General features: G+C 42.6%; 1 protein-coding gene across 4 annotated transcripts in view; it reads left to right on the top strand.

The window, feature by feature from the left end:
* Positions 1 to 3,063: 3,063 nt before the first annotated feature.
* LOC110987669 (uncharacterized) overlaps positions 3,064 to 26,920 on the top strand; it is a 63,816-nt gene continuing 39,959 nt past the window's right edge. Inside the window, exon 1 of one of the 4 annotated variants that reach the window (XM_087143170.1) lies at positions 3,064 to 3,604. In XM_087143170.1, coding sequence (XP_086999296.1) covers positions 3,403 to 3,604 — 202 coding nt within the window. In that variant the 5' untranslated portion in view covers positions 3,064 to 3,402. Of the gene's footprint in view, positions 3,605 to 23,668; positions 24,136 to 26,920 lie in introns of those variants that run through there. The other 3 variants (XM_022250600.2, XM_087143171.1, XM_022250602.2) reach the window with 3 other exon arrangements.

The raw sequence follows: 26,920 nt of genomic DNA, 5'->3' as shown, positions 1-26,920 counted from the left end.
GAACGTGAAACGTGAAGGTCAACTTTACTCGCCATAATTTGACAGGTTACTAATCAACATAATATGGTGCTGGACTTTGGCCCACTGTATTTGCGCCAGTCACGGCCGCCCGCCGTGGTGATTAATTCCACGGTTGCTCTGCATGCTTCTCTTGATGAGACAATAATTGATAGCGAATTGAATTTCGATAATTGGTGTCAATCTGTAGTTTTACCATGTAGGCCTAACCGCTTAGAGTTGTTACGATGGATCCAGACGTCTTCTATTCGTTGTCTTTATCGAATCTCTAGACGAGTGGTGGCGCTACACCGGGAAGGAGACTGGTGCGGATACGCCTCCTCCTTTTCCTGCTGCCACTCCTCCGGAACTATTTTCACCGTCTAGGAATGTTCAGAATACACGCTCCAAATCGTTTGAATCATTTGGTTTTACGAACTGGCCCATGACTTTGTTGACTGATAACTTCAAGAAAAAGTCTAGACGTATGTTTGTGACTAGCCCTTGTATCGAACCAATCAATGACATGGCCTTTATGACGCATACAGTTAACAAGACCAACCAAGAGAGTGTGGTTTAATGACATTGGACGTATCCAAATTTCCAGCGAAAGTCAGTGGGACTTTTCGGCAAACTTTAAATCGGCTTAGACAAATACTGTGCAGAGACATCTGGACAAAGTGCGACATTAGTGTCTTAGTTATTGGAACCAAAATGGTGGATTTAGCATCAGTGCACATGGATAATTAGCACACAGATGCATGCTCAACTACACAAATAATGAATAGCCATTTTGGTTCCAAGGTCTGAAGTTGGTGCTTGACAAGTAAAGGTTGGAACCATAAATAGAATACAGGAAGCTGGGACATGAGTTTTGAGTGGTGGAAACAAACTGGCAAGTGTATGCGCCAGTGCAGACAGTTGGTCCACATTAGCCGCACGCTAAACTGTAAACTTATGAACAGCAATTTTCCCCAGAATCTGACGCTGCCGGTACTCTGTTTGCATACAGCTCTGGACAAGGCGCACGCGTAGCGCCCCCTTGGGTTCAAAGAAAATCTTCACCTATGACGTCCTGTTCTAAATCTATTTTGTGATTTACCCGCAATATTGAAAATAAAGTTATACAAGAAGAAATATTCTCGGTACTGATTTTTCTGTTTTCAATTATCAAATGAAAGTTTTTTTATTTTTATGTTTTTAGATTTCATTTGTCCCTCTCGAATTTAAATTTTGAATTTCCTGGGCCCAGAAGTGTGGTCCATTGAATAAGAGTTACATTCATTTAAAAATGAAGTAAAAATTACATGAACTAAAATATCTCAGGAATATTTTTCAAAATTTCATTTCCTTTGGAATAAATGCTGTGAAAAAAATGTGCAAAAGCCGATACTGGCTATCACTTTTTAGTAAGTTCATTTTGTCGTGGCTGTGCAAAATCCTGAAGGGTATGGGGAACGACATTTGAGAAGTTAATCATTTTCTTCAAAGATTGCCGATTGTTCTGTTGGTCATACACGATTTTTGGGTCGTCGAAATGGGTTGATTTAATTTATGTTATTTAACTGATGAGCCATTCTGGAAATCAACATGGTCACAAGAATTCAAGCACTATGTAATGGGCGTCGCAATTTTTGGCAAGCCGACTCGAGTCCTGACAGGTAAATGACTCAAATCGACTCAAGTCTCAGCGACCAAATGACTCGACTCGAATCTCTCATGGAGACTTCACTTGAGTACAAGCTTATAAGACTCGAGTCTCAAAAACATTGAAAGCAAAATTTTAGTTGGCTAAATACCTGTCACCCCACTTCATTTTTAGAAAGCCTAAATGAAAATAAAATGCCCAAAACATGACTTACGTGTAGTTGTGTTTTATTGTATTTTGTTCAAAAATTTATTACTCAAATTGACTCGACTCAGTGACTCAACTCGACTTCTTGACCTAATGACGCAACTCAACTCGAGTCACAATGTTAAAATGACTCGATTGACTCGAGTCACCCAATTGTAAGTGACTCATTACAACACTGTCACAAAGGGGCGCTTCCTTCGGAAACTAATGTGGGGAAAATGGGGGGATAAAAGGGATGAATCTGAATCACCAACTTGCTTTAAAAGAAAACTCCAAAGTGACCCCTTTCACCGTTAATGGATTATCAATATCAATACGGGCGATTCACTATAGTGCGCCACCAAGAGTTTGCAACGTGTTAGCCAATCATAACGAGCGAAATTAGTCGACCCTTTCCAAACACGCATTGGGTCGTCAAATTTCGCGCATTGTGATTGGCTAATTGGTTGCAAACTCTTGGTGGCGCACTATTGTAAAACGGCCGTATTCGTTGCTGACGAGCTCCTTGCCCCAGAACTCCCACCGGAGAATGTACTTTTCACCTGAGAAAAACTAGTGACGCCCATGCTCCATTTCTAAGCGTGTGGTTTCAATACGGGCGATTCACAATGGTGCGCCTCCAAGAGTTGGAAACACGTTGGTCAATCACAACGGGCGAACTTTGTCGATCGTTTCCAAACGCGTATTGGGTCGACAGATTTCGCGCATTGTGATTGGCCCACGAGTTGCAAACTCTTGGAGGTGCACAATTGTGAAACGCCCGTATTCAGGCCAATCATAAGACTGCCTGTGCTGACCAATTTATGATTTGCATGCTGTCAAACTGTCTGCTATTACAGCATTTTATGGCACTCGGACTGGACAGTTTGTTAAAACTGATGGAAGCCGGATGGGCTCTATTTGTAATGAGGACAGGGTGGGCATTAATTTTCAAAATGACTCTCTTCAGGGGATATCATCGCTTTAACGACAAAAATTAAATGAAGAATGAAAGATGAGGGAATTCGCTTTAATTTGAGTGTGCAATTGAACACGTGAGAAACCTGTATTTTTCCTGATTTTTTTAAAAAGGGGCTTTATGTGGCTGCTTGGAGGTTTTGCAGGGCACTAAATTGTCTACCGCCCTCTTTTGTTTCATTTCGCTCCCAAAATATGGAAAAAACCTTGTCACTGGTAGCCATCAATGACTATGTGCAAATCATCAGTAGTGGACGTGATTGACGATGGGCACCAACAGCTTGAAAGACATGGAAGATGGCTGACACTTCCTGATGTGTTGATGTTGGGAATCATCGTTTCCTTGCGCCCCAAATTCTCGTCTAAATTATTGTAGCCACGGCATGAAATGTGATCAGACTGGATTGTACTCCGTAGCTGCGACGTCCTGTCAACGGACGGGTGAGCTGAGGGTCCCTTTACGTTTGATTTGGGATATATTCGAGGGAGAAAACTCGGTAGGGGTACCGTTAGGCCTACGACCACCGCGCGCAGGCGGCATCGAATGAGATCGACTTCGCGCGAAGACTTCCTCACCGCCATGCAGTAACAACATGGGCCAGCAACATGGCAAGGGCGACCAGGCAGCGAAGGAATCGGCGCCCGTAAGTCAGGCCCCTGCTGCCCCTCACTCCTCCAGCGGCAGGCGCCACTCGGCCAGCGGACGGGGTCCTGGGGGTAGCAAACCTTCCAGGCAGCATGGCCACGGAGACGGTAGACGGGGAGTCGACCACCGGGTTCCACCTGATGTCAAAGGTAATTAACACTTACAACACATTTGTTTACTGTTGTTTGTTAAGCCACGTGTTTCTGTTTTTCATTCTAGATGCTTTCAGAGAACCTGGCAGTTAATCAGAGGAATTTTTTAAAAACAAATTTTTGCATGTTTTACAGTCTCCCTGTATGAAGTATAGCCCTAGGCCTAGGTTACGCTGTTGAATTTCTTAACCACTTGCTGCCGGGTGCTTTTAAAAATGCAGTGCACAAATACAGGAGATTTTCAAGATTTTCAGTTTTCAAAATTCTTCAAAAATTCATAATTCAATTAATGGACATTTACACCCACACAATTGACTGTTTGGTGGCTACTCTAAGCTGGCAGGCAAAATTCATTGACTCCTGAGTATTTCGGCCAGGCCTGCCACCCTGGAAGGAGAGCCCAGAATTGTGAGGTGTTGTGTAATTTGGTTTGTCCCAAGGAAATGCGAGTGGCGTCATTTCAAACGCGGCTGGATTAGAATGCAACGGTGCTGTGTTGTTCATCAATGGGACCCTGGAGCACTTTTGTCCACTGTGCTAATCCACGTGTGCGCTGTGCCCAAAACAGTTATGGATTACCTTTGAAAAATGCAAGCCAAAAAGTGATGGTAATTCCCAGCAGCAGGTCTTTTATTCCGTGTACTGGTTTTTGTCCTATTTTGGGCACCCCGGCTCTGCGTATAAACCCATGTTGCTTGAAATGGGGTTCCCTGACAGCAAGTGGTTAAGGAAAGGTATTGCTCTCAGTACATGTACAGAACTTTTCTAATAAATTTAGAACGGAGCTGTGTGAAGTGTTTAGTGATCATAAATGGTTTGCTTTTTGCTGTTGAAAATATATTCAACTCTATGCACCAAACCAATCAAGCATGTTGGTGTGAAATGGATGCCTTGCCAATGACATAAGATTCATGGAGTAATTGCAGATTCCCCTGCCACTCTAAAAAATGACCCCCTGGAATGACTGGTTACGTGGGTACAAGGTGATAATCCCTTGAGAAGAGTGTGACACTTTGACCTGTACCTGGCTATGAGGTTGATCATGCGGGGGTGGCGGGGTATTTTGCAATTGAGCCATCATTGTCTGCGAAAACATTGCACTCCAATCTAAAGATGGCGATTGAACCCATTGAAGTGATACCTTTGATCACAGTCAATTACATGTATAGAAAAATTACATGCTAGAAAAATGAAGATTTTGTTCGAAGTGTAATACCGAAAGTTGCCCTGTGCGAACTATGTCTTGTATCTGTCTACCATTTTTTCAGATGTGGGCGTGCTTCTGGGACATCTCAGTACCCTCAGGAACTTGCCAAATAGTGACTGTGTCCCAGCATGTTTCCTTTAGACCGATTGTGTCCACTAAATCACGTGACCTGCAATGGGTGTCAACCTCATAGCAATGTGTGCTTTGAGTTTTATTCACAAACAATAAAGCATATTTACGGTATAATACCCAGCAAACCAGTAGTCTGAGTACAGTATCTTCTGTCGGCTTTATTTTTGATAGCTGCTACTTACGAATTTGAAACACTTCGCTTTTGGTGGACACCATGTTTGTTGATATTAAATAGCCACTATAAGTCACGTGGGTGCAGTCGGTCTTTTGTGCGTTTCCTGTAAAGCTGTCAAGTTTGTGTACAAATGTTTCAATTAACTTTTTGAAAAATTAAGTTAAAAAATACATTCCCACGCAAGCAGGCCTACTTCAAGGGTATTGGGAGAGATGAACACTTCGCCACTTTAGTCAGAGAATAGACATGATTGAAATTGGACAGCATTTGGAAAAGAGCAGACTCTTGACAAAGCATTGGACACTATTTTAAGAGAAGAGACAGTGTTTGGCAAGAGGATAGACAGTTGGAAAAAAATGGACTTAGCTGAGAATGGACACTAGACATGCTAGACAGCAGTTGGCAAGATAATTGATAGTAAACCTATTTGGTGAGGGATTGTCAAGTGTTTAACAAGAGATGGGACAGTATTTGGCAATGGAATACAGAGAAGCTCAATTACAGAATACCCCACCACCCCGTATGATCAACCTTATAGCCAGGTACAGGTCAAAGTGTCACACTCTTCTCAAGGGATTTTGACCTTGTACCAACGTAACCAGTCATCCCAGGGGTCGTTTTTTAGAATGGTGAGATAGTGTGCAATTACTCCCAGAGAGATTGTTCTTGTGTGCATTGGGACATCTTGTGCACTTGTACTTCAGATTCCTGACGGTGTTTGCTCTTTCATAATGGACACTAATATGTGGTATGTGATCAGTCAGCAGACATTACAAGTAAAAAGAGTGGACACATTTTGGTGTGACGGGGTCTTCTGTGTAGAACCTGCGTTGTGTTAAAAAGTGTGTTGTCATTCTGATATAGAGATACATGTAAGTCTTTTTTCAAACATTCACATTGGAATTGTGTGTTCCGACATCAGGAAATGCCTTTGTACAGTATGTAAAAGAAACGACAGGATTTCTCTGAAATTCTGTTATCTCAGTTTACTATGGTAGATGGACTTATTCAGCAAAAAGAAAATTATTTTTGCAGAAAACTTTTTGAATGTGTCTTCTGCTTTTATTCTTCAAAGTACCCCCCTCCGGCACACAATAGTCACACATACATGTACATTGTGTTAACCCTAACCCCCACCAGGTATTTGCCAGGGAGACTGCTAAATGCACCAGGATGCACCAGACCCCAAATGGGACCCTGCAAAATACACCGGTATGCACCAGTGCATTTTGGTGCATTGTGCAGTGAACTAATATTTGTCAGTCTAGGTACCTGTAGGTACACTGAAAAATGCACTGGATCGCAAGATTTGTGTTGACTGCTAAATGCACCAATTTGCAACAACTTTTTTTCCTCTGGTGCATTCTGGTGCACTTTAAGAGCGATTTAAAGTCCTGTTTTTACCGACCAGCTGTACAGGTTTTAAAAACAGGGTATGCCCATCTTCTTTTGTTTTTTTAGAAATCAGGAAAAAGGCTGCCTTAATTTGCCGACTTTGAAGGAAGCTGTAAATTGAAAGTTGATTTAAATTCCAGATTTGTTTTTTTTTGGGGGTCCATGAGAAACTGGTTTGAGGGTTCTAGATTTCATTGTTTTCATTGTTCCCTTGCTTCATGTTCAGTGCAGGAACGTCTGATGAGGTACATGTACGCCATATGTGTACATTTTATTTTGTTTTGACTTTATTTCCTCTTTACCTGGGGGAGACCAGTCAGCGTCAAAGCACTGCTTTCCATAGGTGTCCAGCGATGACAATCATTAAAAATTCATTAATATTGGTTAAGTATTACTCACCAAAAAATTTAAAAGTCCAACTATCCCTCTTTAGTAAGGGAGTGGAGGCTTTCTTAATATCCGGCTAGCTCAGGATGCCGTTGCTGTGACATCATTCAGGGTAGACACTGTTCTGTTGCGATGATTTTTCTGTTGAAATGGTGAGCTCCAAAATTTGCGTATTGAAAATATTTCTAGGAAAGGGATTCCTTTCGGTGTTTTGCTACATGTATGTACATGTATGTGCTGACACAGTAATGATTTGGAAAAAAAAAGGAAATTTACCTGGAAATCCATCAGTTATCTGTACATGAATCATGTACATGGAAAACACTGATATTTTGTGCCCTGGAATGACGTGTCAGTATGACAGAGTTGCTCATGAATATGGAAATTTTCAATTAGGCAACGCATCCGCAGCCTGTAATCTGAAGAATGCTTTATGATGTTTTTGTCCATGTTTCTATACCATGGCTGTGAGTGAATCTTGCATTCACCAAACTCATGCGAATGGTGCATAAGTGATAGGGTTGATAAAATTAAGTTGCCCATAAAGAGCTGGAACATACATGTAGCTAGCATTTGTTGTGGGAAATTTGTAGTTTGGGATTTTTCTAAACGAATGTTCATTGAAATGTACACAGTGACAGGCAGATGATGGATGTTTATTTTTGAACAGAGGAATGTATTTCAAGCACGCCCTAAATCTAACCTTTCCTGGAAACGTGAAGCATTCCCCTGGCAATCCATTTTGGTCCTGGGAACCCAGCTGTGTTAAAGAAGCAAGGCAAGGCAAGGGTTGGATGTGCACAGTAGGAGCAGCAGGAATGATACGAGCTCGGCGATGTTGACCTTTGCGTGGCATCGCTGCATCTCTGCCCGTCTCCCACACCACTAACACATGTGCACACTTGCCTGCACCCATCCGTCCCTAAATTGAATCGAAATGGCCTGCTGCATTCCTTGGAGCCTCGCTGGCTAATCACTGCTGATGAAGAATCAGCGATGTTAGTCCACAATTCATTTTTTTCCACGAGTAAAGAAAGAAAAAACCCTTCTCTTTCATGATTTCAAGGCTCGCAGGAAACTCATTTTAGTCTTGGCATTCAGCTGGTTTGAAATTGAATCCGTATTGAAATTGTTTGCTCATTTTTGTAATGGAATTGCCAGGAGGGCTTGCGGACCATTGTCTAACGTGCGCGCTTGGAGCTGCGGACACAGCGATTCCAATTAATTTCCAGTTAGAACAACTCGTGATAGGAGGTGTGTGTACTGAAGCTTAAAAGAATGAGAAAACAGATCAAGTCACCGATGACATTTTACATGAGCCTCGGTTGCCTTGACCATCCAAGTAACTTTCCTCTGCTAGTTCATGAAAACTCTCACCTCATGATCGTAATGCGCATGCATTATTCTAATGTTGTGTGCACTGTGGGAGCCATGCATATATTGTAGCATGCGTTATGTGGTCATGCCATTCTGTAGGCTGTACCTGTACTTGTATTTGAAGTAGAGGACTCCCAGCCGGTGGAGCCTGTATGCACAGCCGAGACCCTGCCAACTTCCCAGGCGGAATCTGAATCGGCTTCAAAATCAGCGACTGGCCTCCAAATTCTGGCCTCCAAATTCGTGCAGGCGTCACGGAAAAAGGCTCGTGCCCAAGTCAGGTACCTTCACAGAGGGTTGTTGTCCTCCGTCATTAGTAAAATTCTAGCCTCATGCCCAAGTAGGCCCTCCATGGAGAGTCATCCAATCAAGGACAAATGCAGAATGAATGTGTGTCAGTAAGCAGTTGGTGAAGTGTACATGACTGTGCACTTTTTTTCAGTCAGCGGTAAAGACATGCTACATGTACCTGTGTGTCCTTCCTCCGTATTATTACCTACTGAATCTTAGAACCACTAATGAAGCCAAAGATTCAATAGTGTTCAGCAGGAAATACTCTCTTTTTGATCAACATTCAGTGCTTATGTACTGGTAGGTTTATTAGGATTGAAATCCAGACCTTTTGGAACTTCAAGACAGATCTTCACCAAGATGGAGGTCGATTTCATACTTCTAACAAATCCTTAAAACGATGACATTCTCTTGAAAAATTGCCGGATAATTCCAGTGCATCCAAAAGCAGAGCCAGAGTCAATCCTCACCATAAAAGTCGATATGCAGATCGTTTTTAAACTCAACCCAACAAAAATGCCCTACCCTACAGCCTGATTGGTTTTTCACACAGCGATGTCAGACTGTTATTGAGCAGGTAACAATGAAGCAGGAGGGAGGGAAATGTTGTTCTTAATTTAACAGTCAGAAGCAGTACTTCCCTGCCCTATTCAACTGTGAGGCGGACCCCCTCGCTGAGTTTAGTGACCACTTCAGGCTTTCCTGTTGAGTTTTACCACCTCACATTTACAATAGACAAAGCAGGAAGGAAAAAGCAAAATAAGTTAGATACATATGTTTTGAAATAGATCAGTTTTCAATTCTTCAGAATGGTAAAGAGGGACACAGAATCCAAAAGATTTATTTTAGAGGGGAAATTCTTAGTACGGTTAATGCATTATTAGACTGTACAGAATTGATTTTAGGCCTTTTTGGAAACACTCGCTTTTGTTTTAGGCTAAGGCCGTGGCATTTTTAAAAAAAAATTTGTTTGACCACCTCACACATATCAGGATCTCAGGGAAAACCCTCATTAGAAGTGTGTTTGTCTACAGTCATAGAAGCACACACTAGCATGCTCTCGAATTGTATGGCTACACTTGATTTGATTGGCATTTCACGGGTGGGTCAGTTTCCTTTGACTGCGATGTCCTTCTCACTACCTGCCATTCATTTCCTGTAGATGAGATTGGAGAGAGCATTTGCCTTCAGAAAAAAAAACAGCTCACATTGCATAAAGATACTGTGCGCAGTGATAGCGGTAGATTGTACCTGTAAGCTCACGTGTACCATAACCCTTGCTTTATGAAGACCACCCTCAATCTCTCATGACAAAATAGCCTTGTGACTTTCTGAAATATGTCCTGGATCTCTTGAAATCTTTTGTCCTTCCTTATTCCCTTTGCTAGCAAAATTTGTGGTAGAGTGAGTTATTTGACTCGTCCCAGCAACTTGTACCGGTATATGTAAGTTCACATGTACCGTAACCCTTGACACACGAAGACCAGTCTCAGTCTGTGGTGACAAAATTGAACAGTCTTGTGACTTTCCAGAAACGTGACCCGAATCCCTTGAAATCTTTTGTGTTTCTTGGTTTTCTTGGCAAGCAGGGTTTGGATATAATGAGTTTTAATGGGCTTGTCGCAGGAATGTCATAACAGGAAGTGACAGTGCAGTAGCGTGTGTATTAAATGATGTATGATCCAATTTTTTTCTTCTGGTCATTATATAATGGTGATCTGAAGCTCTACGGAAGTCGTGACAGCTGGTTGACATGCAGTACATTTGTTGCATTTCACAGTAAGTCATGTACATGTGCGGCACATGTACACTACCCAAGTATTTGACAGCTGTTTGTACCAGTAAAGGCCAGTTCATTCGTTTTTCCCCTGAACTTGCACGGCCTTCCTCCACAGAAGTTGGAGTGGACTCTCCAGTGCCTTGCAGGGTGTGTTTTTGGCTCAGGTTTAAATTGTGTCGCAATGTGGACTTTCATAACAGGATGTTATCTCCTCGGTTGTAAATGAATGAAATATGGAGTGTCAGATTGCACAGTCCTACCCCACCCCCCCAAATCTAAACAGATAACTCTCAAAAACACAGATCTGGTTGGACATGTTGATCCTCTTGTGTGTATCATCCATTTATACTGTAAGCTTTCAATACCGCAGTGCATAAATACAGCCAAGTATTTCCTTCTTGACAAGTTCTTTGAACTTTACTTTGAAGGGAAATTTAACCTGTGGACGGTACTTGGTGTTGGAATGAACTATTTTTTAGGAAAAGTATCCATTCGTCTGGGGCAGTTTCCAAGAGTTGACCATCAAACATTTTACACACAGCAGGTTTACCTTAGGTTGTGAAATTGATATACATGTGATCCTTATTCCTATAAAAACCCACATTCAACAAACGTCAGTGCTTTGTTTTGTAGGACGTTGATGGATGGGGGATGGTACACCCCAGCAACTGTCACTTACATGTACATGCTTTTGCATAATACAAAAGAAGGTGTTGTTCAGCTTGCCAAACAGTTGTAGAGTAAGAGAGCTCCCGGGCAAAAACTTTCCCAGGGTGTTAGAATGCATATTATGCGTTACCCTTGGCAGGCTTGTAATGCCAGCGAACTCTTAATTGGATGCGCACAGGTGCTATCTGCTGCGCCCCCGAGCTCAAGGCTATGCATGTGTATGGTGTAATTAGGCTTCTTAAGGAACTCCATCAAACTGTTTTAGTGTACTGTATCGCATATACGCCATGTACATGTACGCACCCGGCGTTTGTGACAGCACAGGGGTTAAATCTCCCAGATTTTCACGTGGAAAGAATTCCACTTTGACTTTTTCAGGCGAGTGTTTCCCTACAGGGGGAGTACATCATGACACATGCCTTTGAAAATCAAACTGTACCTCTTGAAAATTGAAATTCATCATTAGGAAAATCTTGTAAAATGTAATGTATTTTTTTACTGAAAGAAACCAAAGTCAAAGTGGCATATACGTGTGTACATGTACGTGTACATACATGTACCTCCTTGCCAAGACGCACTGTCAACGAATTGCAGAATTTTAGGAATGACAGCAACACGTGGTCATTTTGGTCGTCCAGATATTTACAAGTCCCTCTAGGTATTTCCCATTGACTGCTGAAGCTGGTGCTGCGAAATCCATAATCTCGCCCCAAACAGTGTCAGCCAGTTTCTTGATGTTACAATCGGGCACCTGCACATCATAATTGCGTTGCATGTCTTTTGTATTTAAAGTCACCGTTTGCAAGACCCAAAGCACCTTGACCGAGGCTGAACGCCGAAGATAAAACATGATGAGAATATGACGAGATGATTCATCTATTGATTTTTCTCAGCGAGGTGAATCCAGAGAAAAGGAGGGAAGGGGAACTTACTGCAGATTCATTTTTTTTTTTTTTTTCCTTCCTTAGCTGTTGTACTGCTCGTAGAGTCAGCGATGTTAGTTGCGCTGATTTCTGGTTCATGCTCCCTCAAGGGAGAAATGAACGTCTGCCTATTGAAATCTGGAAAAGTTCATCCAGCCCTTGTGTTTCAGAAGTGGGGGCTTAAATGTAAAACTTGCACACTTCGTACACTGCTAACTTAAGGGCGTGCCGAATAACCGAATATTCAGTCGATCATTGAATACTCAAATATTATTTTTCGACTTGAATAGTTGAATGCAAAATTAATGAAAATTGAAAAGGGAGAATTTTCGTTTGTTTCAAACGAGAAAAATTGCAAGTAAATTCCAAGTAAATTTAAATGAAAAGCGACAAAAACCTCATAATGATTTGAAAAGTACATTATTCATCAAAAAAATTTAAAAGGAATATACATTTTCAACAGGAAAAGAATTATTGTTCGTCTCTTAAATCTTGCTAAATCATGGCTGGAGATACTTGCAGAAGTGAAAAGCTATTATATTGATAATAATGTACAATTGTGAGGGTTATTGCAACTGACTTTGTATATGGTTTATTCCTCAACATTCTGCTGGTTGGTACGACCAAATATTCAGAATTCTGAATTGAATATTCCGAATTGAAGGTCAAATGTTAGAATAGCGAATCCTTCGAATTGACTCGGCCCTATTCTAATTGCACCCTGTATATTTTTACTGTTTATGCCTTTCCCTTATCAGTGTCTTGATAGATGTGTCTTCCGTCTACATATCGGTAGAGGACGTGAAAGTAGTAGTTTCGATTTCTAACTCTTTAAGCCGTAATCCTATTGGACTTTTTTGGTTGACGTCCAAACACCAACTTTCCTGTAAAATTACATTTAAGAATTAAATTCAGGTGGGGCACATGGTAAGCCGATGTCCCAGTCGACTTACACACCCCAACCGTGATGTAATACTACATGTACATGTATGCTGAAAGTGGTCATAAAAGATTTTCATGCAGCCATGTACACGAGTAGGTTGAAACGGTAGCATTTTCCCATCTTCTTCCGTATCGTCTGGGGCCAGCCCCTCCCCCATGCTTGGCAAGTACATGTACATGTACATGTATTTAGTTATAGATGATCCCACACCCAAGCACCTGTAGTGTCGCGTCTTTAGGTACGTCCACAGATGGCGTGACCCGATCCCCTCATTTCCTGAACAAGTGTGGCTGTCCTTGTCCCAGTTCTTGGCTGGCTTCCACTGGTTGTGTCAAACAAACAGTAAACACACGGATGATGTTCCACACCGTGTAAACCATAACTGAATGACCGACAAGTACCTGCACGTGTATAGATGATGGAAGAGGGGACGGAGCCACAGGAGGAATGTTCAGAGAACGTACATGCAATAAGTAATAATTTACACCATAAATTCTCAGTTTGAAAGCAACGTTGTTGTACTCCGAATTTCTCCATCCCCTTTAATGCATGTATGGTACTTTGAACTTCCTGAAGGGACAGTTTGGATCGAGATTAGGTGACCTTTCCTGTTTCCTTTCCCACAGTACTGGAGCCTGTTTCTTCTCCTTGCGTGCCTCTGTATGTCCATGTACCTGTTTCCTCCTGTAGAGCTAAGGGAAGGGTTAGAAGAGGTATAATTGCACATGTACAGCAGGCAGATGATGTGAGTCATTTTTGCACCAAGCTGCAACCACATTAATGTCTCTTTTCCTGAGCTGTCAAGCCCGATCACCTTCTGCTGACCTGTTGCACCGCAGGGACGGAAATCTTGAAGTGATTTAGTCAACTTCTGTCACTATCCAAAGTCCTGTCTGATGTTCTTCAAACTAGGTTTTTTTTTTTGCTTAGTATCACTACAGTAGCTGATACCGTAGCTTTTTCACTGGTCCACGTTGGCTACAGCCGATATGTTGTGTTCAAAATGCAGACTGGTGCACCTGATTTTTGTGATGCAATCCCACAGGGAGCTGTAACTTGTGATCAGGGAACGTCACACTGATGAGTACAGTCCACTAATTCAAGCCCCGTTGAAAACAGTGTAAAATCAGCTCTCTTTAGTGCCCAGTGACATGCTTTAATACAAACATCCCTGAGATTTCTGAAACACAAATTAAATTATTGCCTGGTCCCTAATCTTTCAATTTCTTTTCAATTTTTTTTGTTTGTTAACCAATTACATTTTTAATTATTCCCACAAAACAAAATCACCTCCCAAAAAAGGGATTTTTCCGAAGTTTGTTTGCAGCCATTTTTCAAGTGGCAACCCTCAGCTTTCTTGGGCACTAACAATGTAGGACCGTTTTTCAACCGCATTTTTTAGCCATTCTGCTTTCATATGAAAACTCAAAGACCCAGGGAGTTGATCCTAGCAATGATGTACACAATCTCACCATATTGGGGGTCAAATAATCTCCTTTCTCAAAAGATACTGTGGGGGCACTTTAAATGCTGATGAGCTGGCCAGAAATTCTCACTTGATAGTGGACTGCACCCCCTCCCCCATAACATGTTTTAAGCACAGGTCCATCAGAGAACCTTCCTGCACCGGACTTGTGACAGCTTATGACTGTAAGTGTAGGTCTGTATTTATCTCACTGTTTTCTCAGCCAGCTACAGTGTTCCTGGATTGATTTCCTCATGGGATTACTGTCTGAATTGGGCATACAGTGTGTGTAAGGGGAAGAATAAAATTACTCCCAAGAGTAATATTATAAAATAATTGAACTGAGATGTCGGTCGTCCTTCCGTGAGCAGATTCCTCTTTGCTTGGTACTGTGATTCATTTCTCAAGAGTTCACACCAGCTTTGGGATGAGATATACGATTGTCATAAACATTTCTTCGAATGATAAATTCTCAGTAACTGTTGCATTGCCTGAAATGCCACTTTGATGTTTCCATAAATTCCAGCTAACCCTTGTGACTGTAGGGTTGTTTGAAGGAAGTTAATCCACAAGCAGTGCCTTCAGTGGTTTACAACTGGAATACGCTCAGCATTGTAGCTTCACGAATCCAACAATCAAAATCAATATCAAATTTAGACACTGAACGTTTTTCCAGGAGGGTTTCTAACTCTTGCCTAGGCACTATGAAAGTGATTGGTACTATCTATGACTAACAGCAGTCTTTTGGGCCTGTTAGTCATTTGTAAGAGTCTGTCATACTCCCCTTGACCGTCTCTTCCATGTAATTATAGAGTCGTACATGTACATGGCTTTGCACGGCACAGTCATGCGTACGCTCTGAGCTTGTTCATGGTCATGGATGTAGCATGTTTTGGGGCACAGTTGGAATATTTGTTGACACAAAACCATTGTAACTCTTGGTATTACATGTACATGTACATGTACCTTATTCTATTTTCTAGTTCGCTTTCACACATGAAGTTGTAGGTTGTGTTTTGGGACATTCCAATGTCTCTAACCAAGCATTTTTCATCCATGTACAGCATTCATGCCGAGTTGTGCTGTTTTTGGCCACCTCTTTCCTATCTTGGTTGCCCTCAGCCTGTACTTTTGTTGAGACTTGCTTCTTAGAAAGCCTGGCTGTTGCTGCTGTCTTGGATGAGGCGTGTTTAACCACGCGTTGCATGCAGTTCATGCCTATTTTTCTGGTTTGCCCTCTCCAATGCGCCGCATCATGTGCCCATCCATGAATTTCTCAGCGACACCTCCTTGCTTCAACCGGCCATTTCCGCTGCCCGCAGTTCGGTGCATTGCATCCAGGACTGATCCAGCGTAACCCCACCCCGAAGGCCATCTGAGTCAGATGTGGAGCGGGGTATGCCACACACATCGCAGGGACCTCCTCCTCTCCCTCCCCCATCCCCCAGGGGGAGAGCGATACATGTACAGTCTCTTGACAGAGAAGGATGGAGAGAGAAAAAGAACGGGGGGGGAGGGGAGGACGACGAACTTGTCAGGATTGCGGGGGATGTGTGTTTGCCTGAAACCCTCGTGACTCAAAGGAGAGCTCGTTCAGTTCAGTTGGGGTCTCACCATGATGTGGTTTATGTACGATTAATGGTTTGGATCAGTGCAATTGTTCATGTACATTTATGTATGTCTACATCGCATGTGTGGGCTTGAAAGAGTGGTATTCAGGGAATCATATGTAGAGTGCTGTTGTCTGGTTGTTACGCTGAGCTGGTGTTAATTCCTAGGACGGGGCCAAATTTGAGTGGAGGATGCAGGGGGTCAGAGTAAAAAATATTCCCCCCCCCAGCCCAGGGTAGGATTTTGTGAAAGCAGTTCCTCCCAAGAACCAGCAGCTCAGTCATTTAGAAAAAAATGGTTGAGGAGAACCCTGAGGAACCGAGTCACGGTTGCTCCACCCACCTCCTGCCCACACGTCTTCCTTCCCTCCGTCAACTCCCCCTCCCACCGCACACCGCGCCTTCTTCCTCCTTCCCTCCCAGACCAATTAACATTCGAGCTGCAAGTCCTTGAGCTCTGAGGGTGACCACAATCTTTCTCTGAAAGAATTTTTTACAAGGTCCTTCCTACGTTACATTACATTTATTTCATTTAATGAATGAGATAACGTGAGAGAATGTAACGAAGCAGGCATTTTAGAATCCACCCACGCATCGCTTGTTCATGTACATTGTACAAGCTGCGCAGCGGGTCATTGACGATTTTCATTATATCAGCCGGTGCTGCAATTGCGGCCCTCCTGTATCTTCTTTGTGTTTCTCATCAGCTATAAGTTGCTGTATCTCCCTAATCACACCTAATGCTTCAGCCAGATTCAACCAAATATGATCGGTTGGACGACTGACCCTTGAGCTTTATATGTCGTGCACTCTAGTGGTCACTAGTGGTCATTTTATTGAAAGTTAGAAAATGCTCGTCCCACAGTCTTCACCTCATGGGTTGTGATTGTTCGGTCTGTGTATATCTAAATTGTGAATGTTTTAAAAAAAATTTTGATTGAAAAATTGAGATATCAAATATATTATTTGGTGGCCCTTTACTGCACTTCAGCTTTCACTCTCTGTACATGTATATACATTGTAAGTACTCAGAGAGAGAGTTGGGATATGAGGTCGATGTGTTTGGCACCATTTTGTTTCCAAATCCATGGGTTGTTGCACGCAGGGTGCATTAATTGATCGGAAAATGAGGAATGACTGATCAAAGTTGGACTACCATTCTTTTTGTGTGGAAATAATGTGCAAGCATGCTACATGGATGTGCATTGGGACCAGAGTCCATGGTGGACTTTGGAGCCAACATGGCTCCTACTCAGAACTTGTCACAACTCTCTCCTTACAGCTCTACTGTGTGTGGTACCACGCACGTGTACATGTATTCCACAGATGTGGTGAACAGTTGCTGTCTAAAATATCACCAGCACCATCTTCTCTGACAACTACATGTGAACACAGTGCAGCCACCTCACCGTCCTGACAAAAAAACAAAGACAGACGCCTGAGGTGAAAACATGGCCGCGATTTTCCCACGTACACATAGTACCTGAACCTGCCAAACACTGTGTACATATCCGTGCTCACCAACGATACGAGCACCAGATTCCACCCAATAAATCACAGTATTTGTTTCCTCAATACCCGTGATTCCGTCCCAAAATGTACACGCCTAAGCAGCCGGCCGAACGGGACTTGTTCAAATTTGCCGACATGCCTCTATCTCGCCTGAAAATGAAATAGGGTTTCCTGTCGCTGCGCACACACTCCCGAGTCCCCCGTATTGATCTGGCGGGATCACGTTACCGACTCGGTTGCAGTGCTCTGCCCGTGCGCGTACTTTATCAGGATTTTTTTTTTCTCAGGTCGGGGGGGGGCCGCAGGAGAATGCAGGGTTCAGCAGGGAGGCTCGGCAAAGAGGCCTTGATTAATGACAACCGAGCACGGGAGAAATACTTGGAAATTTTATGACAAACTGACATGTACATGTCAATATATTGTACACATATTCTTCGGTCAATGCGTGGACGAACAAGGGGTAGACCCAGGAACTTTTCCAGGGGAGAGGAGGGGTCAGGCCGGAGTTTTTTTAAATGTCTCATTTTTGTGGACAAGTGGAAATGACGAAACATTATGCGTGACTTATGTTGTTCACAGTGGTGTGAGTGTACTTACTGTAGTTACTTTTCATTATTTTCCCCTTTTTAATTTTTTTTTTAGGGCTCTTAGAGCAGGGGAGGTGGTTTCGACTCCTACCCCCTTCTGTATCCATGCCAGATGTACATGTACATGAACGTACAGTACATGTACACATGTACCATTACCATCCTGAATTCACGTGAACAGGTTCACATGAATAGTGTACTCACGGGAATATTAAAAAAGGCAGATGCAATACCCCTAGACCATAGCTCATGGAAGATGTTGCTGAGAGAATGTCTGCTCTGTGTCAATGCATGTATGGGGGGAGGGGCACCAGTTAGTGGTGGTACACATCGCATGACATTTCTGCTGGTAATCTGTTCTTGCTGAGCAAATCTTTTCTGTGCTTAAAGAGCACCCCTTAGGAAAACTTGTTTTGCCTGATTTGTATCTGTTCAAATAAATAGGGAAGCATCCAAGTCGAACGCAGTGTCGCTTGTCTTCAGAGCTCAACTATAACAAGCTTAAAAGGGCTTTTTTTCTGTTCATGCCAAGATGCGAATTCTGAATGTAGATTGCCTCATTTGGAGAAAACAGAAACCGAGGGGAACCCTCGCTCTGTGTTCCCAGTAGATCAACCCTTGTGCATGCCAAACGAAGTTTTCTCTGTTTCCTCCGAATGATGCAAACTACAGGCAGAATTCGCATCTTGGCATGAACAGAAAAAAAAAACCTTTAGCGTGTTATAGTTGAGCTCTGAAGACAAATGTCACTGTTCAATTTGGATGCTTCCATATTTATTTGAACCTGAGATAAAAATCAGAGAAAACATGTTTTCCTTAGAGGCACTCTTTAATTCAGTTCTGAGCTTGGCACCTGTAGAATTTCAGAAAGAAGCCACACCTACATGTACATGTACAAATGTAGATATGCTTGAGTAAATCCATTGATTTTCCACTCCAAAAGTGTCTGATCTCCATCTCTGGAAACCCTTGATTATTTCAGGTTCAAAGCCAAAGATCCCCCCCCCACATATCATCACGTGTCCTGTTTCAAGGGAAGGAAACAACGGGACCATGTCCCCCTTTCCTCCACCCGCCCATGAAAAAAAAGAACTCCCTAATTGTTTTTTTTAAATAATGAGGTAACCCTATTTTTTGGACGGGGTCTAATTTCATTTGCCTCCCTTCCAAAAGTATGTAAAAAGCCCCAGAATGCAGCCTCACCCTTCAAAAAAGCCGTAAAAAGGGGTGATGAAAAAATTCCTTTCCCCCCCCAAAAAAAATTGGTACTGGATCAGCCCTTCTCCTGTTCCAGATCGGATGGTACTTGTATATTGACCACATTAATGCTTGCTGCTGATCTTGGAATAGAAGCTCCGTCCTGTAAACCACTTTCGCTGCAGAATTTAAGAACAGTGTGCAAAACCCAGCACAGGCTAAATTCATTTTATGTTTGGAACTGACACATGTGACATTGTCGATAGAATTTGTCATGTCTAATTTTGCCGGTTGAGCCAGCATACCGTAGTTCAGCACAGAAATACACATGTAGCGGCATGAACAAATAACCAGACAAAATAAACAGAGAACATTTTCAGTTCAGTTGTCTATTTATGTATATCCCCGTCAAACATTACAGGAATAATGTGATGGTAGCGTGTGAAAATGCAAAAGAATTGTGATCTTTTTTCCCCCACTTCAGTGGTCAAAAACCACAGAATCTTACAACAGCAGGCCATTTTGAGAGGCAGCAATGACTAATTCCATTAATTTTGTACTTTGACAATACTGATCACTTCAGGCTGTGTGGGGCAAAAAATTGCATCCAGCATGACCGTAAGGGCCCTCCGGTCTGAAAAATTAATTGAGGGATTAAGACGAAATTGCACCTGGAAACTGTCCACAACGTGTCGCCAGCTTGGACCTCGGAGAACTGGGCAAGGCGTTGCTTACTCCCAGTAGCTCTGCAGCATCGGCTGTGTTTGTCAAAGCCCACCTCCCCAGCATGCCCGACTTCACTCATAACGTCTGGAACTCGTGCACTACGTGCTCGACAGAGAATAATTCATGACCCGTAGGCGACAACAATGTGGCTGAACGTCTGAGAAGGCAAGGCACATATGTACATGTACCTCTTCCTTCATGGAATGTGTCTAAATTTGACTGAGTACACGTTGAAAATGGAATTGTGAGCGCATTAAGCACATATTTGCTGTTAAACTTCGCTGGGAATAATGCTCACTGTGATACGTGTTGTCTACAAAATGTGTTCTAGTTTACTTTATTTTATTTACTATCTCACGTTTATCCCTTTAAATTAAGCTTCTAAACAATAGACTTAACACAAGCTTGATAAACATGTTGGATGATGGCACACATGCATCCCAATACCCACATAAAACAAAGCCAAACAAACATGTGACATAAAACCTCAGGGTTTTGCATTACTTTAAATCTACACGTAGTCGTATTCAGGGAGTGTGCCAGCAAATCTCTACTGTCTCACATCATGTAGTGTTAGACTTGATGTCCATAAGAATAAATGAGCCGTTGATTTACTGCAGTGTATCGCAAATCTACCATGGGCCAGACTCTTCCACATGTATATGTACACTGTACCGTCTAGTCTCTGTTTCTTAACATAAACGACGGGGCCGCATGTCTCTGAAAATGAATCGGCCGTACACTTCGTTGGACTGCAGAAACTTCTGGTTGCTTCACAACTTAAATTCCAGGAAGTCAGGGAAAGGTTTACTCGTTCATTGTTAAAATTTATGTGTAGATGATGGAAAGTATCGCTTTCCATAAATTTGGGGTTTATTAGTTTGAGATGAGCAGAAATGAGTTGCAGTATGCATTCTTTTGAAACAAAACTTCCATGTTCCCTGAGTGAGTTTCCTAAGCATGGTGACGAGGCCGCAGCCAGCTACCGGTAGCATTCCGTGTGCAAATGGGTCAGATCCAACTTGGTGACGTCATGCTGAAAAAGACAGAGTTGCAGTTGGCCCAGTGCAGCATACTGCATGGCATGGTGCAGCATAAAGCAAGGCAAAATGGCTACACCGAGAAGACATGCACCGTCCTGCTGAGAAGCAGCATACCGCATGAACGCAAACACGAACCAACCGGAGTTCATTGAAATTCCTACATGTTAGCATCAAACAACGAAAATCAGTTGGGGATGTTACAGCAGACGTGACATGTAGCCAAATAATTCAACACTCTACCAGCTAGAGGCTAGACATTGTCATCAATTAAAAGATTTCTGAACCTCTGATGTCCCTTAGTGAAGATTCCTTGGGCCTCCCCACCCCCACCCTAGTAGAAAGAGTTTCTAAAGAAGTCTTTTGGACTGGGTTATTTATGGATTTGGTGTGACAGTAATTTGCGGAAAGGGATTTGGTGATCCAGAAATTCCAGCATAGTGTGACAACACGCTCAGCTTGACATTAAATTTCGGCTCACCAATATATACACGTCCTTCAGAATGTGCATGTACTTTTGCGGCGCCATCAGGGTTTGGTCGGTGCGTAGTAGTTATTTTGAAAAACTTGCGTGTCTGCAAGTGATAAATAATGCCCCAAACTTCCAATTTATTAGGGACGTCAGCCATTTCTGACTGCAATATCATGTGAAGGACAATCATTGTGTCAGATCAGAGCTGCTGTGGAGTTTAATAACGAATTGAAAACCATGCAGTCGAGACTGCACAGAGCCAAGGCCCTCATCTATTGCATTGATATGTTGAAGTTTTGAACCAACGGAAAGACAAAATTGACAACAGGTCTTGTTGAAGCGTATTTGAAAATTGTTAGTAGAACGTACACATATGTTATTTTATCCTCTTTCACAAGCCTTAGTCAATGTGTATTTGCATTTGTTACACTTATCATGGACAGACAGTGTTTATCTTTTCTTCAAGGAAGTCTCTGACAAGGAAGAGAAATCAGCTACAGGTTTTTGGTTACTTGCACCTAAAACCCTGCACCTCTCGACAAAGCTAGAGAATCCGGGTGGGAAAGCGATAACAAGTCCCGACCGACAGACCGACCCAAGACCTTTTGAAAGACATCTGACTGCACCGCTCACCGGCTTGTAGTTCACACCCAGTTGCCCCTCACAGAGGGTTCCGTAAAAATTGTCGGCCGCAGAGGTTGCCCGCACTTTTTTGAAAATGTTTAAGCTCGTTAGTTTCCGGCAGTGGAAATGTCACTTTTCCGCGTGATGATAGGCAGGAGTTTGTTTTGGAGTGGTGCTGGGTGTAGAGTACCCAACTGTGGTCCAAGAGAGTGTGTCGAGATTTACATGTATCGTGCTACTGTAGATAGTCATAGTCCAAGGTACATGTATGTACATGTACTTACAGTGGAATTGGAGTTCTGCTTGTTAGTTGCTTCTCACAAGAGGGCGTTCTTGCCTGTCCCACTTTCGATTAACTTAGGGGTGCATTCACGCGGTTACTCCTGTTAACACGAGTAGGATACGTGCGCATTACACTGGGGTACAGGAGTATACTCCCGCTCTAGCGAGAGTATACCCTCACTGACCCTCGGGTCGTACTCCAGGCACTGCGTTTATTTTCTGTTTGTACCAGTGCATTTTTGGGGGGGGGCATTTTGTGTCCAGATCGGAGATCGCTGTTGACACAACTTGGGCATACCGGTATCGTCGAGTTCCATTGCGTCTGATGTTGTCCAATCGCAGATCAAACCCATTCCAACAAGGAATGTAAAATATACATGTACATTTCAGTTCCACGTGCCCCTATATGTAAATTTCATTTTGATGAATTTGGAAATATCAAGAAAAATTTTGAATATAATACGCACCTTAGATAATGAAAGATTTATGAACAGTGATCTGATAAGAAAACAATTGTCACGCTTCTAGACAAAAACTGTCATATAAATTTCCCCTCCATTGTCTGTCTGTTTTTCCCCACTCATCCCTTTGTGAGATGATTGGTTCTGCCAGTTGGGTTGTAACTAAAATCTTGTTGGGACCGCGGTCCTGGAAATTGGGTTGGTCAATGTACAATACAAAATACAAATACAAATGTACAATAATTGAAATTTCAGTGAAAGACATGTGTATTTTCACCAAACGCCATCATACCCTACATTATGTGGACTTCTTTTGTGCAGAGGTCAACACTATGTATGCCACGCCTGCACATTTTTGGCCTGCATACTTTGAACACCGATTGGCCTTTTACACATGGGTTTTGAAAGAAGGTTTTGTCCTTTTGTTTGGTGGTCAGTCATGTGTGACTGTATTACCTGCCTGTGTGCTTAAGCGAGATAGATGACCCAACACTTCATTCTGTTACACGTTGGCCTTCATAACAGGAGCGGGTCACGCTTCTGTGGACTTGACAACCAGTTGACGTCAAACTCAAATTCAAAGGGAAAAAAAAAAGCCAAACCCATAAGCTATATACAGTGAGCAGTTACTCTGGAAAGAGTTGGAAAAATTTGTTTCGGAAAGCGTTGCCGGGGCAACGCTGACATTTTCACCATGTGTGACCGGTAGACGATGATGTAGTCAGCAGTGAGGTCCTTGATTGTGGGGTTTATATGGCAATGTCAAGGCTGGAAAGTATATTGATCAGTGGAGGGAAAAAAAAAGCAGTAATAATGAACAATGCACCGGGAAGTGGTGCCACAGTGGTATGTTCTTGTGACTTCATCATCCCAACGAGCAAACGGAACTGACACGCTGTCATTTCTGTTCTAGTTTTCCATCAGTTCGGCAGCGACAGGAGCCAGGCTTCCTGTGCATGTACTCCTCTATATATGGCAATTGCGGTACAGGGACTGTACTTGATTGTAGTTTGAGAGCCTTTGTCGATTCACCAGTCATTTTCTCCCTAAGCGTGCCTTCTGCGAAGACTTGTAAACTGTGATTTGCTACACGGATGGTAGCTTTTGTTTCTTTAACGTGTGGATACTCGGGGTGAGATGACTTGCCTGTTAAGCATGCGGGACGGAAATGTTAAAAATGTGGTGGACGTTCTCTTGGAGCAGGCGTTTGAGGACTGCACCTGTCGGTGCACATGCTGGCTGCCCCAACGCAGGTACGGTCGCTATTTTCCAGGTAAGCATCCGTGTACGGTTCACTCGTATAGTTGTCACAAGTGCACACAGAGCGAGCGTTGATGGCTCGCAGTTTTCTCTTGGAAATCATTCTAAACCCAGTTTCAAACATTTGAACAGGGTCAGACAGTAGCGTCTTTATGCTTTGTGCCATGTGCAGTGCTTTGAATCAACAATTGTACATATAGACATGTAGTTGATGTCAAATGAAAGTGGCTCGACTTCTTGGGGGAGACAAAAAATATTCCTAAAATCTCAACGATTTCGACAAATTTTGCTCCAGCACTTGTTTTACTGCTCTTCTTTCTCCATTACACTAAGCAAAAAACAGTTGAAATCTACTTTAAAGTCCAAATTCTGTTGGGGAAGTTTTTTCCACAGTCGAAAATGTTTAACCTCCCATACGTGTAGGTAATAAAAACTTTGAAGGCAAAAAGTGTTTCCTTAAATGTCTGAAGATAGCAGTGAGGTTTCCACACAACTTTACAACTTCTATAGTTTTATGGTAGCCATGGGCCCTGTCACTAGTCAATTTAGGAACAAGATTCCATCGGAAGGGACATAAACAGTTGTGGGCTGAGATATTACCCTATATATCCATTGTTAAAATCATTCGAGTTTTTGAGGTCATTTTGTGGGGAAGTGGGTAAGATGGTGTGTGTCATTGAATCCAATATTCAGAATGGGTTTCCTGTTGTGTATTATGCACGGTTCTCTTGCCTTGTTTGTGAGCGTCCCATAGATTCATTTGAAATCCATTAAACATCACAGTCACATTTTTGGGCCTACTTGCCGTGGCAGGCCACAGTGGTTGGCCACAGGGAGTAGGCCAAAGATAAAAATGAAATCACACACAGCTATCAAGGCGCTGGAAGTAATAAATACTAACGAGAGTAAATGAGTAAGGAGTAAAATTTTGCCCTCTTGAAAAATAATGGGGCAGATGTATTTCGTAAGGGAAAACCTCACATCAACTATGGTGATTCATCTACAAATTTTGGCTGCCCATACAAATTCAGGTACATGTACATGTGGTTGGCAGTAAAACAGAGGTGGACGTGTGCGCGTACATCTAGATGTACAGTGTGCATACAAAGGACCTGCATTTACAGAGTACCAGTGACGTACATGTACTACATATCATGTACAATACCGGTACCTATTCAGTTTTAGGTTTGCATTGAATATGTGTATAATGTACATGCCTATAGGTACTCTTTCATAGACAAACAGTTTCTATTGCCATTCACACTAGGAGACCTTTTATGGTAACTGTGTATGATATCTGGAGATCTAGAGCAAGAACCTAACCAATTACTGCTCCTCGATTGAAGCCTCTCCCCAAAATGACAGCGTCATGAGGCGGCTGCAATCGCAGTGATGGCCAAGAGATATATAGTGGGCCAGCCTCTCCAGAAAACACTTGGCCGAGTTAAAGTGTATATGTTTCATTTAATGGCACTGCCTGGCGTAATAACACATAACCTCACAGCCCAATGAACAAGCCGCCTGCAATAGGGGCACTGAGACCACTCCCCGTGTAACGGCACCGGGACGTGAAATGTGGCACGGTCGGTTGAAGCGATGCATCAGGCCGTGCTTCAGCGAACACCAGCCCATTCCAGAGCATCTGCATAGCTCCGAGCCATACACTGTTGAAGCTGGGATGAGCAGAACTGCAGTGACTCAGTCTGATCAAGGACTTGTCTTCCAGGTCTGTCCTACAACCTACAATTTTTTTTTTTCATAACACTGCGAACGGCCCTGGCATAGATTTTTTTTTTTTGCAGGGGCCTGCCACTGCATAAATTGTCGGGGATTATGTAACGCCCGTTGCCGTCGGGATTTCCGATTGAGATTGAAGGGTTTTCTTTCCGATCAATGCCGACTGGCATGTCATTCGAAACTGCTGGCTTTGTGGGCGTGTTAAATTTCATCCAGTGACATTTCATGTACATGTACATGTAAGCTACATGTACCGGTACATGCATGTATACATGTACACAGGTGTAAACACGTGTACTATAAACATGTTTTGTACGTGTTCAAGTATAAAGAGCTATGATTTCACAGCATCTTCTGAATTTACCTGAGGATCTCAGATACCATATGTGACATGATCAACCCACAATCTCATTTTATTCGCAACATTTCTTTGCGACTGCATTTACATATGAGTACAAGAATGTTTTCACCAATGGGAATATGTTAGTACACGTGTACTGCATTATAGCGGTACATGTTGTGCGTGTACACACATGTATACAAGTGTATAGCCTCCACATGGTGTCAAGTGACGGTTTGCAGTGCTCATGTAATGGGAAACACACGGTGGATATTTGACTGGGCTCGACTTGTTTTCATGCACGTTCCTGTTGTGTGTTACAACAGAGACACGTGATCTAAACGCTTCTTTTCACAGGAAGCGACAAGAAGGTGGTGGTTTTTCCATTCTTAGAAAATCCTGTCATCGGTACTTTCAGAGGGTGGTATTTTTGCCTTTGTCACACAAGGCAGTCCTTGTCAAAGAAAAGGTACCTTAAAAAAATCGTCCTTCAAAATTACCTACTGACAAAGTTTTGAAGAAATTTCTGTTGTCCAAAGCAGTTGCATAACACAATAAACAAGTAAAAAGTGGAACTTAAATGTGCCAGTACTTAAAAAATAATAGAAAAGTGATATATATATATATTTGTACACAGAGTTATGGAGACACTACTGTCCTGGCCTAGATGACATCATGCTTTGGCTCATGAATGGAAATTTTCATCAGCAGAAAACTAAAT

This window comes from Acanthaster planci, linkage group LG11 (assembly GCF_054643075.1).
Source record: "Acanthaster planci isolate LZ-2023a linkage group LG11, COTS_SCS, whole genome shotgun sequence".
Classification (NCBI taxonomy): domain Eukaryota; kingdom Metazoa; phylum Echinodermata; class Asteroidea; order Valvatida; family Acanthasteridae; genus Acanthaster; species Acanthaster planci.
The sequence above is the reverse complement of the archived record's forward strand: the minus strand, read 5'-3'. Positions and strand labels throughout refer to the sequence as shown.